At 44.7% G+C, this 19,664-nt stretch overlaps 1 protein-coding gene across 1 annotated transcript in view; it reads right to left on the bottom strand.

Annotated features, from left to right (window-relative positions):
* NIBAN1 (niban apoptosis regulator 1) overlaps window positions 1-19,664 on the bottom strand; it is a 134,853-nt gene that overhangs the window by 9,142 nt on the left and 106,047 nt on the right. Inside the window, exons 6-12 of the mRNA XM_080648661.1 lie at window positions 19,347-19,462; window positions 12,993-13,097; window positions 12,524-12,686; window positions 9,827-10,014; window positions 5,947-6,108; window positions 3,788-3,898; window positions 506-613 (exon numbers count right to left, since the gene is read on the bottom strand). Coding sequence (XP_080504787.1) covers window positions 506-613; window positions 3,788-3,898; window positions 5,947-6,108; window positions 9,827-10,014; window positions 12,524-12,686; window positions 12,993-13,097; window positions 19,347-19,462 — 953 coding nt within the window. The remainder of the gene's footprint in view (window positions 1-505; window positions 614-3,787; window positions 3,899-5,946; window positions 6,109-9,826; window positions 10,015-12,523; window positions 12,687-12,992; window positions 13,098-19,346; window positions 19,463-19,664) is intronic.

The following is a 19,664-nucleotide window of genomic DNA, read 5'->3' as shown; positions in this document are numbered from 1 at the left end:
ATTCAACAGAGCAAATATCCTCCTGTAATCAATCATGTTACTTCGGATCTTTTCCTGGTGGTAGTGGCCAAGTTTCAGAGGACACGTTGGACCTGGGAGTCATTCTATAATGAGGAACATCTGGTATTCTCAGGTGTTCTATGGCAACCCTTAGCTTGGCTCAAACTCAGATCATTACCCTTTGAGATTTTTGTCTGGTCCAGGGCTCAGCAAGTCCTGCCGGCGGCTGGGTTTTGCAGATTAAGTTATGCTGAAACACAGATGTGCCCATTTGTCTACGTCGAGTCTGTGGCTGCTTTGGGGCAGAGCTGGGTAGTTGCAACAGAAATCGTATGGCCCACGAAGCCCAACATATTTACTATTGGACCATTGACAGAGAAAGTTTGCCAACCCCTCCTACCGTTTGCAAGCACATCATGAGCCAAAATAAATAAGTAAATACATAAGCCATGCTTGAACTTCACAGGCAATAAGAGCAGGCTCTGCGGAGGAACCCAGCCCTTACTGGTTTGCAGGTGGACGCCAGGGCCTTCTGCACGGTGGGAAGTGTGATTTGAACGAGTGCCTCTTGAAATATCCTCTTCCGGATGGTGCTGCTGTCATAATCATATTGCTGTCAATACACAGAGAGAAACATATGCTAAACAGCAACACTGCAATCTGTTAACTTTCCCTTCAACAAAAACCTCAGCCACCCACTTCATCTCCTTCTCCCCGCCCCTAATATCTAAGGACCCTTGTGGCATTTCCAAGGTCTCAGAGACCTTTCTATGCAACTCTCTCACACTCCAGATGGAGGTCATGACTGATAATGACCCACCTCACCCTCCCCTCTTACAGATATGGAAACTGGGGCAAGATCCAAACAGCAACTCCTGCCGCAGAAAGAAGTTGGGGATAGAACCAGGGTGGGGTGAATTTGTGCTTCGTCACCCCTATCCTGGGTGGGTCCTTGGGAGTGATGGTCATCTACTTCTTTCATTCTACATCCTAAAAGCAGGATTTGTGGGTTGTAATAGTTTCTACAAGGGAAGAGAGAGCCTGGCTCATAGCTACACTAACACCGTGGCATGCTAACCAAAGAAGTTTAGAATCTAGAACAAGAAAGGTGATGATTCACGTTGTGCAGCATGGATCATCCAAACCGAGAGACCGGAGTTTGCTTTTAGATGTCACTTTTAGGGGATCACAGGCAAACTGGGGCATAGTCACAGGCATGTGAGCAGAATGGTCAGGCCAAAGAAAGAATGGTGAAGGAGATGAAGGCATTTATACCAGAGATAGTGACTTGGGGCTAAATTATAGCTCTATTCAAACAAGGAAAGGCTACCAGGTGGAAGAAGGAACTTAGCAAAGAGGGTAGAACTAGATCCGTGGTTGGCAAACTGCGGCTCGCGAGCCACATGCGGCTCTTTGGCCCCTTGAGTGTGGCTCTTCCACAAAATACCACGGCCTGGGCGAGTCTATTTTGAAGAAGTTGCGTTAGAAGAAGTTTAAGTTTAAAAAATTTGGCTCTCAAAAGAAATTTCAATCGTTGTACTGTTGATATTTGGCTCTGTTGACTAATGAGTTTGCCAACCACTGAACTAGATGGACGACCGCTGAGAACTTTGGCTTTATACCAGGAAGCATGTTCTTGCCCTTAAGCGTGTCCAGAGAAGAAAGGGACTGTGCGGAAAGGTATAAAGTGTCCTGACACTGGAGGTGATACTGACATTGATATCTTTTCTTTCTCAACTTCAAGTTCATTATTATTTGTATTCCCATGATAAATATTGCTTTTAATTTCAATAATTTGGTTGCCAGAGTTGCCTACTGCCTGTGACATCTCAACATCAGGTCTGAAATTCAGGGACCTCTCCCAGGCCCTGAGGAACTTTGATCTGCTGCTCCAAGCACTGTTTAGGGCAGTGGTCGGCAAACTGCGGCTCGCAAGCCACATTCAGCTTGCGAGCCACGGTTTGCCGCTCTGTTGACTAATGAGTTTGCCGACCACTGGGATAGGGGCTTAATCACAAGGAACAACAACAACCTGTAATTATTGGAATCGATCAGGGGTCCTCAAACTACGGCCAGTGGGCCACATGCGGCCCGCTGAGGACATTTATCCAGCCCGCCGGGTGCCGCTGCCTGTCCTGCTTAGCAGCTGACTCGTCCCGGGCCTGCAGTGCGCATAGGAATTTGTTCATAGCTTTTTTTTTTTTTTTTTTAAATATATTTTATTGATTTTTTACAGAGAGGAAGGGAGAGGGATAGAGAGTTAGAAACATCGATGAGAGAGAAACATCGATCAGCTGCCTCCTGCACACCTCCCACTGGGGATGTGCCCGCAACCAAGGTACATGCCCTTGACCGGAATCGAACCTGGGACCTTTCAGTCCGCAGGCCGACGCTCTATCCACTGAGCCAAACCGGTTTCGGCTGCTTTTTTTTTTTTTTTTTTTTTTTTAAACTATAGTCCATCCCTCCAACGGTCTGAGGGACAGTGAACTGGCCCCCTGTTTAAAAAGTTTGAGGACCCCTGGGACTCTAGGTCAGTGGCACACATAAACGAATTACTAAAATTCCGTGGCATGCCAAAAAAAATATTTTTGCTGATCTGAAAATAGATATAACTGATTAATTCGTGCCAGATGGCTATTGTTGTGTTGGTTGTTGTCATTTTTTTATTTGACAATTTTAGGGAAAAGAGGTCAGTGCCCCTGATTAAATGGTCAGGTATTGCATGCTTGAAAAATTCTTGTGGCTCACCTGTTGAAAATCACTGGTGTAGGGGAAGGAGGAAGTAAAAAATGAATGCATTAGTTCTAAGGATAATTTAAGCTCTAGGGTCACCATGAACTAGCCTGTTGAGCTTAAGTAAGTCACGTTAGCTCTTGCAGAGATCCTCAAACTATGGCCCGCAGGCCACATGCGGCCCGCCGAGGACATTTATCCGGCCCGCCAGGTGCTGCTGCCTGTCCTGCTTAGCGGCTGACTCGTTCCGGGCCTGCAGTGCGCATAGGAATTTGTTCATAGTTTTTTTTTTAAACTATAGTCCGGCCCTCCAACCGTCTGAGGGACAGTGAACTGGCCCCTGTTTAAAAAGTTTGAGGACCCCTGGGTAGAGAGTCAGTTTCATCATCTCTACAATGGGAACATATTCTAATTATCTCACAAGTTCTAGTGAAGATCAAATGAAACATGATTGGTTCAAACAAGCTTTAAAAATATAGCACATATATGTAAACTATTATTACAACTATTTTGATACATACTTAAACATTAAACACATTAAAAAATGGAACAATTTAATGTGCCAATCAATCTCTCTCTCTCTCTCTCTCTCTCTCTCTCTCTCTGGCAGGTGTCTTTTTCTTGGAGTATATTTCCTTTGCCATGAGGTGCCGATTTTTCTAAAATATGCTGGCTAATTTAAATGTAAACTATTTACATTTAAATAGTTTTATATTCCATGCAATACCCATCACAATGTTTTGCTTATAGTGGACAGCCAATAAATATCAAATCCAATTGCTTTAAAAGTAAACTAGGACATGTCTCCCAACTGATGGGAAACAATGGTGAGGACCTGTGATCTCTAAAATAGCCACTAGATGGCAGGAGAGGCATGAAAGTCATGCTGGGGGAACTGCTGGTACCTGATAGTCACTGGAACCCCAGGAAAGAAAGATGTGAAAGATGAGAAAGAAAAGGGGGCGAGTAAAAGAACTTGGCATTTTCCACTTAACGAGAAACAGGGGCCACAGTCTTGTTTTATGCTTCCCACATGAAAAAGTGGTTTTACCTTTAAGACTCGGAGCTTCACCTTCTCAATGGCGATGGCTGTTTTAGAGGCCTCTCCTTGGAGATGTGGGGAAAGCAACTGTTCAAAAGTGAATACTGCGTTCTCCATGAGCTAGAAACCAACACAACACAGAAACAGCACGGTCAGAGGCGGGGTCACCACCACAGGTCTGCTTAAGTCAGCTGGAGAGGAGGGAGGGGGTGACCATCTCTTATTTTACAGATTTTCCAGGGGTGAGTCCTCACCCCACTGTCTGAACTGTGAAATAAATAGGCACATGGCCACAGTGGGATCAGTAAGAGACCGGACACACACACACACACACACACACACACACACACATTTGCATGTATCTATCTATATACATGTATGCATACTTCTCATCTCTTTCTACCCTGAACTGGAAACCCCAAGACTATGGGATTAAAATTACCTCCATCTCCGGTGGTCACCCCCTTCTCCTAACCTCTGATACCTGCAGCCCGGGCTTACCAAGATGAGGTGGGAGTCACCTCCAATTATTTTTGGCTGCTTTAACTCTGCACATGCACTTTCAGGTGGATGTAAACTACCCAGCATCTCTCTCTCTCCACCTCCCATCCATCTCCTCACACCTCCGCCAGGATGGGAAGGGAGGCAGGGTGAGGGCGTGGGGCAGACAGTGGCTGACACGGTTACAGGTTAGGAAACAGAAGCAGCTCAGATTTCGTATTCTCTGCACTTGTACCCCTGTAAGCTCCACCCGGGTTCGGTATTATCAAAGGGACTCCGTCAAACGATTGCCCAATTTTGTTCCTTGTCCATTTTTAATCCCTCACAACTCAGAGGTTAGGTAATAAGATGTGTCACTTAATCCTGCCTATAACTTTTAAGGAAAAAAATAAATTAAAAGCTCCTTTCTTTTCCAAGCCTGTAATTCCCATGGCATTCAACACATATCTTTCTCAGTGCATTCTCAACATGGTAGTGAATTTATCTAAGACTCTGTCTCCCTATCAGTGCCCTAAGGTGAGATCTGGCACAGTGTTCAGCCCCATAAGCTGCCCTGGAAAATCTGTAAAACAGAATTGTGCTCTTATGGCTTCAATGAGCACACCCTCTCTTCATTGATGAATCACTATACTATGGAAAGAGTCTGTGCTATTCATTCCTGTTCCTCGTAGGGAAACAAGGAACCTATCAAATAAACACAAGACATCCAAATAGGAAACTATGAGTGACTGATTGATTCTAAGTTAGGGGATTAATGGAAGCCAGTGGATCTCAATCCTGGATACATATTAGAAGCAGTGGAAATGAGTAGGGGAAATCTTTAAAAATTATTAAAATACAGCCCTGGCCAGTTTGGCTCAGGTGGTTGGGTGTCGTCCCATGCACCGAAAGGTTGCCGGTTCAATTCCCTGTCAGGGCACATGCCCAGGCTGCAGGCTCCATCCTCAGTAAGGGGCATGCAGGAGGCAGCCGATCCATGTTTCTATATCACATTGATGTTTCTCACTCTCTCTCCCTCTCTACAAATCAATAAAAATATATGTTTAAAAATTAAATTATTTTTAACATGATTTTAAAATATTAAAATTAAAAAAATTATTGAATTATATATAGATAGATACACTTTCAATAATTAGAAAGCAATTTAAAAAAATATATATATATATAATCAGAATCACTGGAGGTGGGGCCTAGGCCTCAGTATTTCTTAAAAGCACCCCAGGTGATTCTAATGTGCAGCCACGGTTAGAAGCACTGATTTGACAAACCAAGTAATTTTTTAACGTGCCTCAGGCATGAAACAGCTCTGGCCACCAACACAGGCATCAAGCAGGATGAACTAAGGACTGTACGTCTGCTTTGCCCGTGATTGATATAAGAGCAACACCACCAATCAGGTGTCTCCTTGCCCATTGCCAGGGGGTTGACAAACCAAGTAATTATTAATTAATGCCACTTCATTTCCCTGGATGTTTCTACTCCATGATGTTCTACTCTATGATGTTTCTACTCTCTGACATGGAGGGAAGATGAAGCCAGCTAGGACAGATACAATGACAAAGGCAATGGCCACACTTCCTGGCTGCAAGCACGCCAGTCCCACCTGCCTGAGCTTGCTTCCCTGCTGGCTCCATCCTCATCCCCAGGAGGCCCCTGTGGGCACCCACCTCTTGCATGTAGTTCTGTGTCCGCTGCACCACCAGATCCACGTGGGGGAATCTGAAGCGGCTCTTGAGATCCTGCAAGCGCTCCTGGAGCAGGTTGACTTTGATATAACAAGGTTCCATCTTCACAGAATCCAGTGGGAGATTCATAAGATGGTCCAGATGCTGCGTTTGGGTGAAGGGAAAAATTAAACCATTGAGACTGAGGAACAATATTACACACATCCTATATAACAAAAGCCTAATATGCTAAGTGTTTGACAGTTCGTTCGATTGTTCAACCAGGTGCTATGACACACACTGACCACCAGGGGATAGACGCTCTGACTGGTAGGTTAGCTTGCTGCTGGGGTCTGGCCCATCAGGATTAGGCAAGACTGGACACGCCCTGGAGCCCTCCCTCGGTCCTTCCCTGGACCCAATTGTGCACTGGTGGGGTTTCTTGGCCTGGCCTGACCCCTCTTGCAATCCAGGACCCCATGGAGAATGTCGGAGAGCTGCAGGCCAGGCCGAGGGACCCCACCAGTGCATGAATCTGTGCACCAGGCCTCTAGTATTCTATAAATTCTAAACAATCAAATGTATGTTTTTAGATGAACCACTTCTCAGATCACTACATCTGTGACATCTTCAATTGTCTTCCTTCGGTGGGTCCCTAGGTCAGCTCTGTTGCTAGGAAGAGGCTGGGAGAAGAACCAACTGGACGGTGGGAGGGCCCAGGGATGCACTCAGAGCTCCAATCTTCTTAAGCTCGTGATGGACTAGCTCCCAACTCCCACTTCCAGAATTCCAGAATTAGGCAAGTAGGTCCTTTTGCACATGGAATTGTTACTGGGCTCATAAGCCCCCACAGCTTTCTTTAATGAGTGACATCCCTCTCAGACAATCCCAGGGAGGTCAGGGTGTGAAGCCAGAGTCCCCACAGTTTTCTGAGGCTCTGTCAGTGCATACGGGACTTCCCCCTGCTGTGGGTTCTCCATGGTGCTAGTGGATAGGGCCTGGGTGGTAGGAAGAGGCCTGGCCTGGGAGAGGTATCCAGTTGTAAAAACTGGGGCTCCTCCTCCTCCTCCTCTAGTTTGCACAAGTGAGGACTTGGCCAATGAGGCTTCCAGCAAGAGGACGGCAACAGACCCCATCTCCTAGAGACCCCAAGGGTTATCAACACACTCACACACTAGGACTGTTGTTGCCAACAGAATGCATTTTAATTCCCAAGCTTATTTAAAATTAATTTTTAAAATTGAATGTTGGAGACCTAGAATAAACAAGAAAGATAGAAAGATGCCAAAAATGGACACCTGAAGAGATTTGGGGAGCCCTAACCGGTTTGGCTCAGTGGATAGAGCGTTGGCCTGCGGACTGAAGGGTCCCAGGTTTGATTCCGGTCAAGGGCATGTACCTGGGTTGCAGGCACATCCCCGGTAGGGGGCGTGCAGGAGGCAGCTGATAGATGTCTCTCTCTCATTGATGTTTCTAACTCTCTATCCCTCTCTCTTCCTCTCTGTAAAAAATCAATAAAATATATTTTTTTTAAAAAGGAGATTTGGGGAGTACAGGAGTGAGTGTGAATTATATAGGATATACTGTCTCATTTTCAGGTCACAGAAAAGAGGAAGAATCTAGATTTTGAGATTTCTTGAAGCAGAAATTTAAAGATGGCCCAGCTCTGGCCTGATGGCTCAGTTGGTTGGAGTGTTGTCCCTTGCACCAAAGGGTTATGGGTTCAGAGTGCATGTCGAAGGCAACCAATTGATATTTCTCTCTCACATAGATTTCTCTCCTTCTCTAAAAGCAATAAAAACATATCCTCAGGTGAGGAATAAATAAATAAATAAATAAATAAAGCCCATTCTCCTTGTGTTTGTAATGATAAAATATTACTCCCTTTGAGAAGGGAGTTACAGAGAGCTCCACTAACGTGGAATTAATTATCAAAACCACACTGTAAAACTTGCCCCTCGTCATACACTATGCAATGTGACTATTTTTAAGACACATCGATTAGCCAGACAAGAAGGAAAAATGGGTCACCACTTTGCTCCTAGCATTTGGCGAAAGTTTAAACAAGTGATAACACCTATCTCTGATGGGAATATGAGGAAGAAAGTCCTCTGCCATACACAATGGGTGGCAATGTAAATTTTAAATCCTTTTTGAGGAACGCAAATGGCAACATCTTAACATGAGGAATGAACCTACCTTTCGACCTAGAAATCCTGTCCTAGGAATCTATCCCATAGAAATGAAAGCATCAACATGTAAGAATATTTTAATTAGGTTATTTATCATAGCTTTGTTCCATGCCAGCAACATCTGGATGGTTGAATAAATCATACATGACATATTATGCAGCCATTATAATGAATGACTTAGAGCTGGAACAGTTAACTTGGAAATAGTTTCATGAGGCATTTTTGAATAAGAATACTGATAAGCAGTCTATATAGCATAATCCCATTTTTCTAAGACCAAGCAATCTAAACAAATAGCCTATGAATGTGTGTTTTGTCTATAATAATAAAAGCGTAATATGCAAATCGACTGAATGGCTGAACAGCAGAATGACCGTGCTATGACACGCACTGGCGCCAGGCCAGCCAAGGTGGGTGCTGATGAGATTGGTTGGGGGAGGGGGGACCCGCCATAGCCCCACGATTGCCCCGCAGAGGGAGTCCCAGGCCACTGGCTGGTGGGGCGATCAGTTGGGGGGGGGGGGGCTCCATGATCTCCCCAAAGAGGGAGTCCCAGCCACTGGCCAGCAGGGTGATTGATGGAGCGGGGGGCTCCATGATCGCCCCAAAGAGGGAGGCCCAGGCGAACCACCCGTGGGCTGTGATGGGTGGGTGGGGCCTCCCTCTGCGGGGCAATCAATCATGGGGCTCCTGGACTGCGAGAGGGAGCAGGCTGGGCTGAGGGCCCCCCCCCACCCCCGCGTGCACGAATTTTGTGCACCAGGCCTCTAGTATGCTATATAAGCACAGGAAAATTACAGAATGGCACATGCTAAGGTGTTGACACTATTTACTTGAGGGGAGGTGGGAGGTGGGAGGTGTGGGAGGAGGATGGGAAAGTAAAGGCAAGTTTAAAAAGAAGGCTGCGATAAGAAACCTCAAAATATATACAAAATGATCTTGTTTATGTACAATGACGTGTATGTATGCACAGAGAAATAAGAAAAGGAAGAGACATATCTGATCTTATCCACTGACTTGTAGGGATGTCCATCATGTGTCAAGTGTAAAACCAAGTTGACAAGTCATGTCTGTCAGTGATTGTCACCCTTTAGGGTGCACCAGATCCTCTGGAGGTCGCCTAGAACACACTGCCCAGAGTTTCTGACTTGGTAGATCTTTGGTGAAGTCCTGAGAATTTGCGTATTAACAGCCAGGTGCTGCTGCTGCTGCTGCTGATGTAGGGACCACACTTTGAGAAACACTGGTTTTTGTCATGAATCTATATTTTTAGCAACAAACAAATCAACGAACAAAAAAATTTATACAAATGAGGCTAAGTGCATATATATTTGTATGAACAAGGGAAAAGTATGTGTAAACACATTCTGAGCTACTTGGATTAGTTAATTCAGGGAGTTGGGAGGGGAGGTGGTCTAGGAGCTAGGGGTGATCTAGGATTGGGTGGGTATGGGTGATTCATTATTATTATTGCAACTTGAAACCATTAATAAAAGAAATCAGGTAGATGGATGGCTGAATGGGTTGTTGGATGAATGGAAGACAGACTAGATGAATGGCTGGAAGGGCAGATGAATGAAGAAAGGAAGGGTGGTGAGGAAGAAAAGACTAGATGAATGTAGATAAAGCCCCAGGGAAGAGGAAGCCCCAGGCAGACCATTCACGAGGAACTCCTGGGCTTCACATCCTACCTCCTTTAGCTGGGCATTGTCTTTGCTGGTCTGAAAGTTCTGGCTAAGTTCATCCACTTCTTTTTCAAAGAGTGAGCGCACTTCACTGAATCCTGAGCTCACGGGTCCCATGAGCTCCTCCAGAATGGACGCCAGGAATGGCTGCACGCTCTCCGCACAGCTTTTCTCCGCCGGCTGGGCCACCATCGCTGCGGAAGGAAATAGCCAGGAAACGGTGACTTAGGGCAAAAGTGGATGCAAAGGCACCTGAGCCAGGCCAGGGCTGGGTAGCTGCCCCACAGAGCCATTGAACAGCCAAGGCAAGCTCAAAGGGCAAGACAGGCCAGCACAGCGAGCCCTGAGCCAGCATTCACCAGAACAGAAAACCAGTAGGTGGTTTGGAAATGGAAACAGACAGAATGTCTCCCCTCCCCAAGCTTTCCTCTGCCCTGGGATGAAATGCATTTTTCTGCTTGGTCCCTATAAGCATGCAGTGCCTAATACAAAAAAAGAAAATGCCAGACATCCGTCAATCATTGTCATTATATACAGGGGTGGGCAAAAGTAGGTGTACAGTTGTTCATATGGAAAAATATATATAATACAAGAGTAAATAATTATACGAAAACAACTCTGTGTTTCTCATACTCACAACTGTACACCTACTTTTGCCCACCCCTGTATACATAGCGTCCTTCTAAAATCAAAATTTATTAAGTTTTTTTTAAATTGAGGTATAATTGACATATAACATTATATTAGTTTCAGGTGTACAACATAATGATTAATTATTTGTGTATAACAATTTATTGTTTTAATTAAATTCCCTAAGAGTCAATCAATATAATATAATTCAATTCCCCTCTTGCCTTCTCCAGAGACTTTTAAAAACTCAAGTACAGTCATTTCTTGGGTAAATGGAAACAAATTCCTTTCAGTTTGTCACCCCCACATCCCATTCCCACCCCCCAATTTTTAAAAAAGCATTATTTTTTGTTCTGATAATCAAGGACAAACATGCGCAGTGACAAAAATGTAGAGAGCACAGAAAATCAGTAAGAGGGATGGGAAACCCAGGCGGCGTGGCTCAGTGGTTGAGCGTTGGCCTATGAACCAGGGGGTCACAGTTGATTCCCGGTCAGGGCACATGCCCGGGTTGTGGGCTCGATCCCCAGTGGGGGGTGTGCAGGGGCAACGGATCAATGATTCTCTCTCATCATTGATGTCTCTATCTCTCTCTCCCTCTTCCTCTCTGAAATCAATAAAAATATATTTTAAAAAAATAGAAAGAAAGAGGGATGGAAAAAATATAACCATGCTCCCACTTCCCAGAGGCAAATGCTGCCCTTTGATTTAGACGAGGAAGAGCATAGTAGCGATTCTGCTTTAGGAAGTCTGGCTGGGCCATGGAGATCTGTATTATTATTATTTGTTGTTGTTGTTGCTGCTAAGGGCTAAGGTGATTCTCATGGTTGGCCAGGTTTGGAAGCAGCGATCCTGTGAAGGAACCCTGAGCTGGAAGAGGCCTGAACTCGCTCCATGGACTGGAACGCTAGCTCTGAGGAGCTAGGTAAGTCACATGGCCTTGTCATAGCATCATGGAACTGAAGAGGGAAGTACTCACTCATCTGAATGGCCAACCCTCCATTTTACAGATAGAAAAATAGAGGCCTGAAGATATTAGATGGCTTAGGTCACGTCCTAATGTGCAGAAACAGAACTTCAAGTCTATTTCTTACGTTTTTATTGGCACATAACTTGCTTAGAAGTTATGTGCCAATAATGGTCACATTCTTATTTCAATTCTCAGAACTGGTTCACAGAGGTATGGAGGGTCATACTGCCTTTTTTTCTGAGAATCTAAGATGACCAATACTATTAATATTATGTATAACTCATAAATATTTGGGATATGAAATATTAAGCAGGTCATAGAATTACTAGGGGAAAAAAACCTTTCACCCCAATGGCATGATTCAAATATAAAACAATCTATGATTTCTAAAAATGACTTGCACCCAGCTGGTGTGGGTCAGTGGTTGAGCATCAACCTATGAACCAGGAAGTCACGGTTTGATTCCTGGTCAGGGCACATGCCTGGGTTGTGGACTTGATCACCAGTAGGGGGCGTGCAGGAGGCAGCTGATCAATGATTCTCCCCCATCATTGATGTTTCTCTCTCTCTCTCTCTCTCTCTCTCTCTCTCTCTCTCTCTCTCTCTGTCTCTCTCCCCCCCACTTCCTCTGTGAAATCAATACAAATATATTTTAAAAAATAAAATAAAAATGACTTGCTTGATACCCAAATGCAACTTTGTTTGCTAGGAGAATAACGATTTCTTTATCAATTAACTTTGAGAGAAGACATATAATGCATGTAATGGAAATTTCAGAATGATCATGAACATGGGTCATAAGCTAAGAAGTGCCACAACAGGGGAGGTGCAGGTGGTATCAGAATACACAGCTCCCCTCTCCCCCCGCCCCCGTGCCCACGAGGCAAGATGCAAAGTTTCCTCCCGCTGGTTTCACTGAAGTTTCCATGGGGAGGGCCAGGCTCTTAACAGCACCTCTAAGCAGGCTCCTATTACAACCCTTATCACTTCTTCCCCATTCCCTCAGTTTAATTCTCCCCTGAAACCATGACTTCTAACTATGTGATGCAACTCTCACTGCGCAGCTTACTTCCTTAGTAGGAACGTGGATCATCTCCACTGACCTTTGATCTTCCCAGTTAAGAAGTTCTTTGAGTTGACAATCTGATCCATGTCTGAACGGATGGTTCCTTCCAGACCCTTGGTCAGAGCTCTGCATTCCTCCTTCAAGGCACTTAATCCTTCTGAAACTTGCTGCTGAACCAGGTTGTAGGCCTCCTCGAGGAGCTGCGACAGGGATCAACACGTAAATCGGGGCTCTGTGGTGTGTAAGAGCCCGATGGAGACAAGTACAGGGAGGAGGGCTAATCACAGAGGACCACAACGTCAACTAAACGGCACACACATTCCTTCGAATGTTTCTTTCCAAGCTAGAGTCTGCTCGGATTAGTCCTCATTTCATTGAGACTGAGCAGACTCGACATAGGCCAGGGAAGGAACTCGTTTTTAAACAAGAAAAAGGTACCCTAAAAAGAGAAGGGACAGGAATGTGTATTTTGAGTAGCACTGAGGCGGAGCAATGCCATCACTTACCCCAAGCCAGGCCCTCTTCCTGTCATTCTTCTTCCCCTTCATTTTAGGCAGAAGGTCTGCCTGAAGGGTTGGCAGCAGCTCCTCCATCACCATGTGACTCATGATCTGCCGAGCAGAAGAGGAAGACAGTCCCCTGTCCATTAGTTGGTAACGGCAAAAACTGAGCATCACGCCAACTGAGGATGTCACAAGTGGCCATCCCCATCGCAGCTGCATAGGGGGGTGCCCTGAGCTACATGACTTCTGCTGGGTTAATAGGTTCATTCTGGGTCAATGAAGATAACCTCAGAGGGCAAACATTCGTAAACATCCACAAGGAACTAGAACGTCTGCTAATGTTTCCCCATCAGAAAGGACAGATTCCTCAAATCAAACTTCTCCTATCGAGAACTAGAAGAAGCTAATGCATTCGAGAAAAGAGGGGACCCTTCAGTTCTGGATACGGGCATCCTGAGGAAAAATGTGAAGGGGACAGTCTTGGTCATGGTGGCTTGAGTCCTTGTCTATATTCCCCGAGACCATCGTTCCTCCTCAGACTCCCTCAGGTTCTAAGTGTCTTCACGCTCTTTGACGTCACTGTTCCCTGAACCCCACCTCCATTCTCTTTCAAGTTTAGAAAAAGAAGGGAGTAACAAACACTTAGGAATAACTAGACATTTGTGGGATGAGCCACATATAAGTGTGTGTTGTGGGGAGGGGAGGTCTAACATTTTCAAGGTGATTTTTAAAAGTGTTCCCAAGTCTCTTCTAGAATTTTGCTTGGTTCAATGAAATTGTTTCTTCTGAATCTGAGCGGGATTCCACAGATCCCCACATCATACTCCAAGTACACTGGCCCTTCTTCTTTACATCCCCAAACCCCCCACTTGGAGCTGTATTATTGTTCAGATTCACGTTGCCCTGCGTCTTTCAGGGCTCACAGCTCAGCTTTCAGCTTCCAATACTATATCCCGCTGCAGACCAAGATTTACAAAAAAACCCACAAAAAAACAACAACCCCAAGTCATTGGGGGAATGGAGGCAGGCACAAAAGTACAGAATCATTTGACATCTGCACTATGAACTTAAAATAATATTTGTCCAAAATAATCGACCTCATAGAAATTAAAATTAAACTTTGGGAGTTAATTAAGAAAGATTTTCTCTGAGGTCATCGCCCAGACTCATGCTGGTGGAACTACTCATGAGCTCACTGGACGTTGCTTTTCACCAGGGCTGCTACGGCGGGGTGTGATGGTTCAGCTGAACGAAGGAGAAGCACTCCCAGTGTGGAGGTGGGCAAGCCATCCATCAGTCCCCTGCACCTGTGGGTTCCTGGGTCAATGCAGGAAATGGGGGCCCATCATCTGAGATGTGGAACTCCATGGTGTTACAAAGAGCGTGATGGAGATAGCATTTCCACTAGTCCTGGTAATTTATTGCGGTGGGGCGGGCGGGGGGGGGGAACGTTTATACCTCTCTTAACCATTCTCTTGGGGAGTTCAAAAGGTGAACCAGCATCTTTAGGAACTTAACCTGTGCAAGCTTCATGGAAGCCAGCAGATCCAACAGTCAGAATCAAGTCGGTAATTCATGATCCATGGACCCTCCCACCCCCACCCCCCAACCTGCTCACTGGAGGCAGTTCTTGTTTGGAACACATCTGCCCAAGAGTGATGACAGTGTGGCGTGGGGCGAGTGAGCTAAGAGCGTGAGGAGACTGAAGCCAGAACTTAAAATCAGTGGGAAATATTACCTCAGCTGAAAAGCGTTAACTGCAAGATAATTGCCCTAACGATATTAATTGCCCTGATTCATCCTTTTGCACAGATTGCAAAGTTTTGTAGAGATTTCAATCTGCACATCAGCATGAAAGGGGAAATGTTACAAGGTAAAAGAATGTCCCATTGGGGTGGGCTTAGAGTTTTCTTTAGTCTTTCCCATGTAATGTTCCAAGAAATTTGGTTCTATTTTATAACTTCAGCACTTGAAAAGGAAATATATCTAGGGGGAAAAAAGGAGGGTATGAGAACCGTCAGGGCAGGGGCCGAGGGGATGGCCACAGGGCAGGGCAGAGCCTCTGGGTGTGGAGCCCAACTGTTATCTCTTCCTCTAACCCTGAAACCTATGGATAAGGCCTAAAAAATGTAGATAGTTTTCTTGTATTTTAGCCGCCCTATTCTGTGGCAATGCTGCTTTCTCAGGCCCACTGATCGTTTCAAGGCAAATAATAGATATCCCAAAAAACAAAATCCTTACATTCTGCAAAATGCTTTCCCTGATACACTGATGCTGACGAGTAGAAAATATATTTACTGTGTACAGATAGAGTGGTTCCTCCTTATTGGGAGGGATACATTCCAGGACCCCTAGTGGATGCCTAAAACCGCAGGTAGCACCCAACCCTAGATATAGCAGGTCTTTTCCAATGCATACATAGCAGTGATCAAGTTAATTTACAAATTAGGCATGGTAAAAAATTAATAACGATCACTAATAATACAATAGAACAATTATTATAATATACTGTAATGAAAGTTTATGAGAATATGGTCTCACTCTCTTATCTTTCTCTCTGATAACTGATCTGATAATGGAGGTGGCTACTACGTGACTAATGGGCGCATGTCATGCACAGTGTGGATACGGTGGACAAAAGGATGATTCACATCCGAGGCAGAATGAAGCAGGGCTGTGAGAGATTTTATCATGCTACTCAGAATGGTGCACAATTTAAAACTTATGAATTGTTTATTTCTCCTCCCTTCCTTCCTTCCTTCCTTCCTTCCTTCCTTCCTTCCTTCCTTCCTTCCTTTCTTTCTTTCTTTTTTCCTTTCAAGTATGTTTTATTAATTGATTTCAGAGAGGAAGGGAGAGGGAGAGAGAGTTAGAAACTTTAATGAAGAGAGAGAATCATTGATTGGCTGCTTCCTGCACAACCCCTACTGGGGATCGAGCCTGCAACCCAGGCATGTGCCCTGACTGCCCTGATGGGGAATTGAGCCCTGACTTCCTGGTGCATCGGTCTGTGCTCAACCACTGAGCCACACTGGCTGAACTGTTTATTTCTGGAACTTTCCATTCAGTATCAGACCATAGTTGATCACAGGTAACTGAAACTTTGGAAAACAAAAACCACAGATAAGGGGGAACTATTGTATTTTTGTCTATATTAATATTCTGTATTAATAGTCTGTCAGGCAAGTTATTCTGAGAGATCTGCTTTGCCTGGACACTTGCCTAAAATAACCATGGCCACGAGGACCTGCCAAACTTGTTGTGTGAGTCATGACTGTGAAGATAATAGTGTAACAATGATGGAAATACGAATACAGGCCCCTAGGGTAGAGGGGGTTAGAACAATTTTATGATTAAGTTCTTAGTAGAAACAATGCAAATAAGCCCAGTGCTTTAAACAAAAGATGTCATATTCTCCAACCCAGTAACACCACACCACATCCTTCAACTACTGGGCAGCTGCTTTGGGCCCCCGACCTCTTTTCTCTGTGCGTCTGAGGACAGACATTGCTCCAGCTCTGTGTAGAAGAGCTTACAGTGCAGCTTACCCTCAGCAGGCCCCACCCAGGAAAGTTCTGGAAGCCATTACCTTTCACCGGCTTCTCCAGGGATAGCCTGACATGGCTCAAAAGGCATTTCTGTCACAGAGTGGCTTTGTGACTTCTGCCAACTATCATCTCTGGAGGTTCTTTCTCTCTCCTGGAGGGTCCGGGACAAATGATCTGGAAATTCCCCTCCAACACTCACGTTTTACTAGTCTATGATTTCACCCAAGATGCTCAGATTCTTGGGGGAGCAAAACTTCTTGGGTCACTCGATAACTCCAGCTTTTACTGACCTCTTCTTGGGTTTTTCATTGGTTTTGTTTTTCCACTTAGGGTATTTTTATACTTCCACATTAGCACCTTCCTATGAGTGCTCTCTGCTGATGCTTTAAGATGCCCATATATGTACAGCCCCACATGTGTACCCAACCACACTTCTAAGGCTGCCTCATTCTCTGGATGTTTCTAGGTAGGTCTTGCCTCACTGAGAGGGCAGGGGATGAGTCATTTAGCTCCCTCACACCCTAGAGCACTTTGCACATAATGGCGCAAAGCAAAAAGTTGAAAGACAACAAAAGCAAACACAACAGACTCAATATTCAACCCACAGGAAGGACTTATAAAGTGCCTGCTCTCAATGGCATGGGGAAGGAATGTGAACGGGCATGAGATTGCAAAAGAAAGAAAAAAATGAAGCAAGTGGCACAGCCTGATGCAAGGAGCTCAATAATTGTGTGAGTTAGTATATTCCCACGGTTGGTGCTGATCTTTCGCTGGATTAGGAGTCAGAAGCTGACATTTCCTTGGCCATTGTCCCCTTAGCAGGTGACCCTGAATCCATCAGCTCCACAGGACAGGGACCGTTCTGCTTTGCCCATCTCTGGATCACTGGCACCCAGCAGAGCGCCTGGCATATGGTAGCTCCACAAACAGTTGTTGAATGAATAAAACCGGGCAAGTCACTTGATTGCTATAGGCCTCCCTCAATTTTCTCATTTACAAAATGGAAATAATAGTAACTGCTCTACCCACCTCATGAGATTGGTAAGATGAACAGATAGAATTAGGATGTGAACATAAAAAAGTATTGCACAGGGGCACTTTAATATTGGTGCATCTATTCAATATGTTTGTTCATATGACAGACCAATCAGGGTCAAATACTTCAGCCTCCCCTTATGCTTTTGTTTTCTTTTTGGTATAAGTATGGTTGGTCCTTAATCCTCTCAGATTTATAAAGGATGTGCTTCCCTAAAATGTCAGAAACCAAGAATTGGTGAAAGTTCTTGAATAATCTCAGGGTGGGGAATAAAAAATGTAGCCCGGCCAGTGTGGCTCAATGGTTGAACATTGACCTATGAATCAGGAGGTCACGGTTTAATTCCCAGTCAGGGCACATGCCCCGGTTGTGGGCTCAATCCCCAGTAGGGAACATACAGGAGGCAGCTGATCAATGATTCTCTCTCATCATTGATGTTTCTATCTCTCTCTCTCTCTCCCTTCCTCTCTGAAGTCCATAAAAAAATATATATTTTTTTAAAAAAAGAATTTAGAATCCACCAGAAGAAGAAGAGGGAAGAAGAGAAGATTCGAAGTCACGTGGTAAAACAATAAAAACAGTTCCCTCTTCATGTGAAAGAGTTTTCAGCTTTGGATGTTTCATGACGATACAAAGGCAGGGCACCATCTGGCATCTTCCAAATATTGTTCCCTAATAACAAATTTTACTGGCTCCCAAAAGAGGCATCTCTGGGAGATGAGGGGAAATTAAAGAAAACCATTCATGGACTCTGTGTGCCTCTAGTTAAATAAGGCCCATACCCAGCCTCCTCTTCCTGCCCAATCAGCCCTGTGATTGGCATCCTCATGGAGGATGGGCTCCCATCACGAAGCCTGGTTGCCTTGGAGATTTGTAACAATGCCCCAGGGACCAAGTCATGGTGCTTAGCCCATGACTGGCATTTAATTAAGGTCATGGAAAATTATACTGGACCACAGAGAATGGCAAACTAGAAACATACAGAAAGCTGTCTCATGCTTTTAAAATGTGTCTCCTTTAATTACTTCATTTATAAGTCATTTAAAAGATAAAGACAACTGCGTGCCAAATACTTTCCCAAAGCATCTCATTTAATTCTTACAACCCCGAAAGGCAAACATTATCTTTCTTTCAGAAGAGTCACCTGAGACGGAAAGAGGTTAAATAACTTGGCAAGATTTAACTAACCCAAGTCTGCTGCCTGAAATCCCCACCACACACTTAGCACTCAACCATGCTGTTCACATTTGCTTCTACTCTGGAAGCAGAAGGTCATCTGAAAGAATAATCATTTTAGCCCTAGCCAGTTTGGCTTAGTGGATAGAGCGTTGGCCTGCGGACTGAAGGGTCCCAGGTTAGATTCCGGTCAAGGGCATGTACCTTGGTTGTGGGCACATCCCCAGTAGGGGGTGTGCAGGAGGCAGCTGATCGATGTTTCTCTCTCATCGATGTTTCTAACTCTCTATCTTTCTCCCTTCCTCTGTGTAAAAAAATCAATAAAACATATTTAAAAAAAAAAGAATAATCATTTTATAGAAAAAAGTAGAAGCAGTTCTTCCAATTGCCCTTGCAGTTTGGGGCTGTGCAGCTCATGTCTGGTCTGTTGGTCTTTGGAGTGAGTGCTGACCAAAAGCTTCTAGACAATGAGAGAAATGGTCTTTGGTTCCACATCTTCCCATTCTTACAACTTTCTTCGTTTGACTGTTTATTATGATCCTGGCCTCCCACCTCCCAGACAGAGAACCAGATCCAAAGTTCTGAGCTCCGTGTTACCTGGATTTCATCCCCAGTCATCATTTCCCATGAGCCATAGTGACCTTTCTCCTGTCGGAAGAACTGCACGGCTTCTAAAAAGGCTTGGGCTTCGAACGTTGTCTGCTTCGTGTAATCTAAAAGAAAGAGGTAAGAGCATTTAGCAAAGAAAAATATTTTACATCTGTCCGTGGTTCTTCAAGCGTAATGGTTCAGAAACCCAGCACTACCTGAATATTATAAGGAGCAGAATTATGGGACACAGAAAAATTAAGCAAGTATTGAATTCAAAGTTCATTTGCAGGTACAGATCACGTTACTTGCTCAGCAGACTAGCTG

This window comes from Plecotus auritus (assembly GCF_963455305.1).
Source record: "Plecotus auritus genome assembly, chromosome: 12".
NCBI classification, from domain to species: domain Eukaryota; kingdom Metazoa; phylum Chordata; class Mammalia; order Chiroptera; family Vespertilionidae; genus Plecotus; species Plecotus auritus.
The sequence above is the reverse complement of the archived record's forward strand: the minus strand, read 5'-3'. Positions and strand labels throughout refer to the sequence as shown.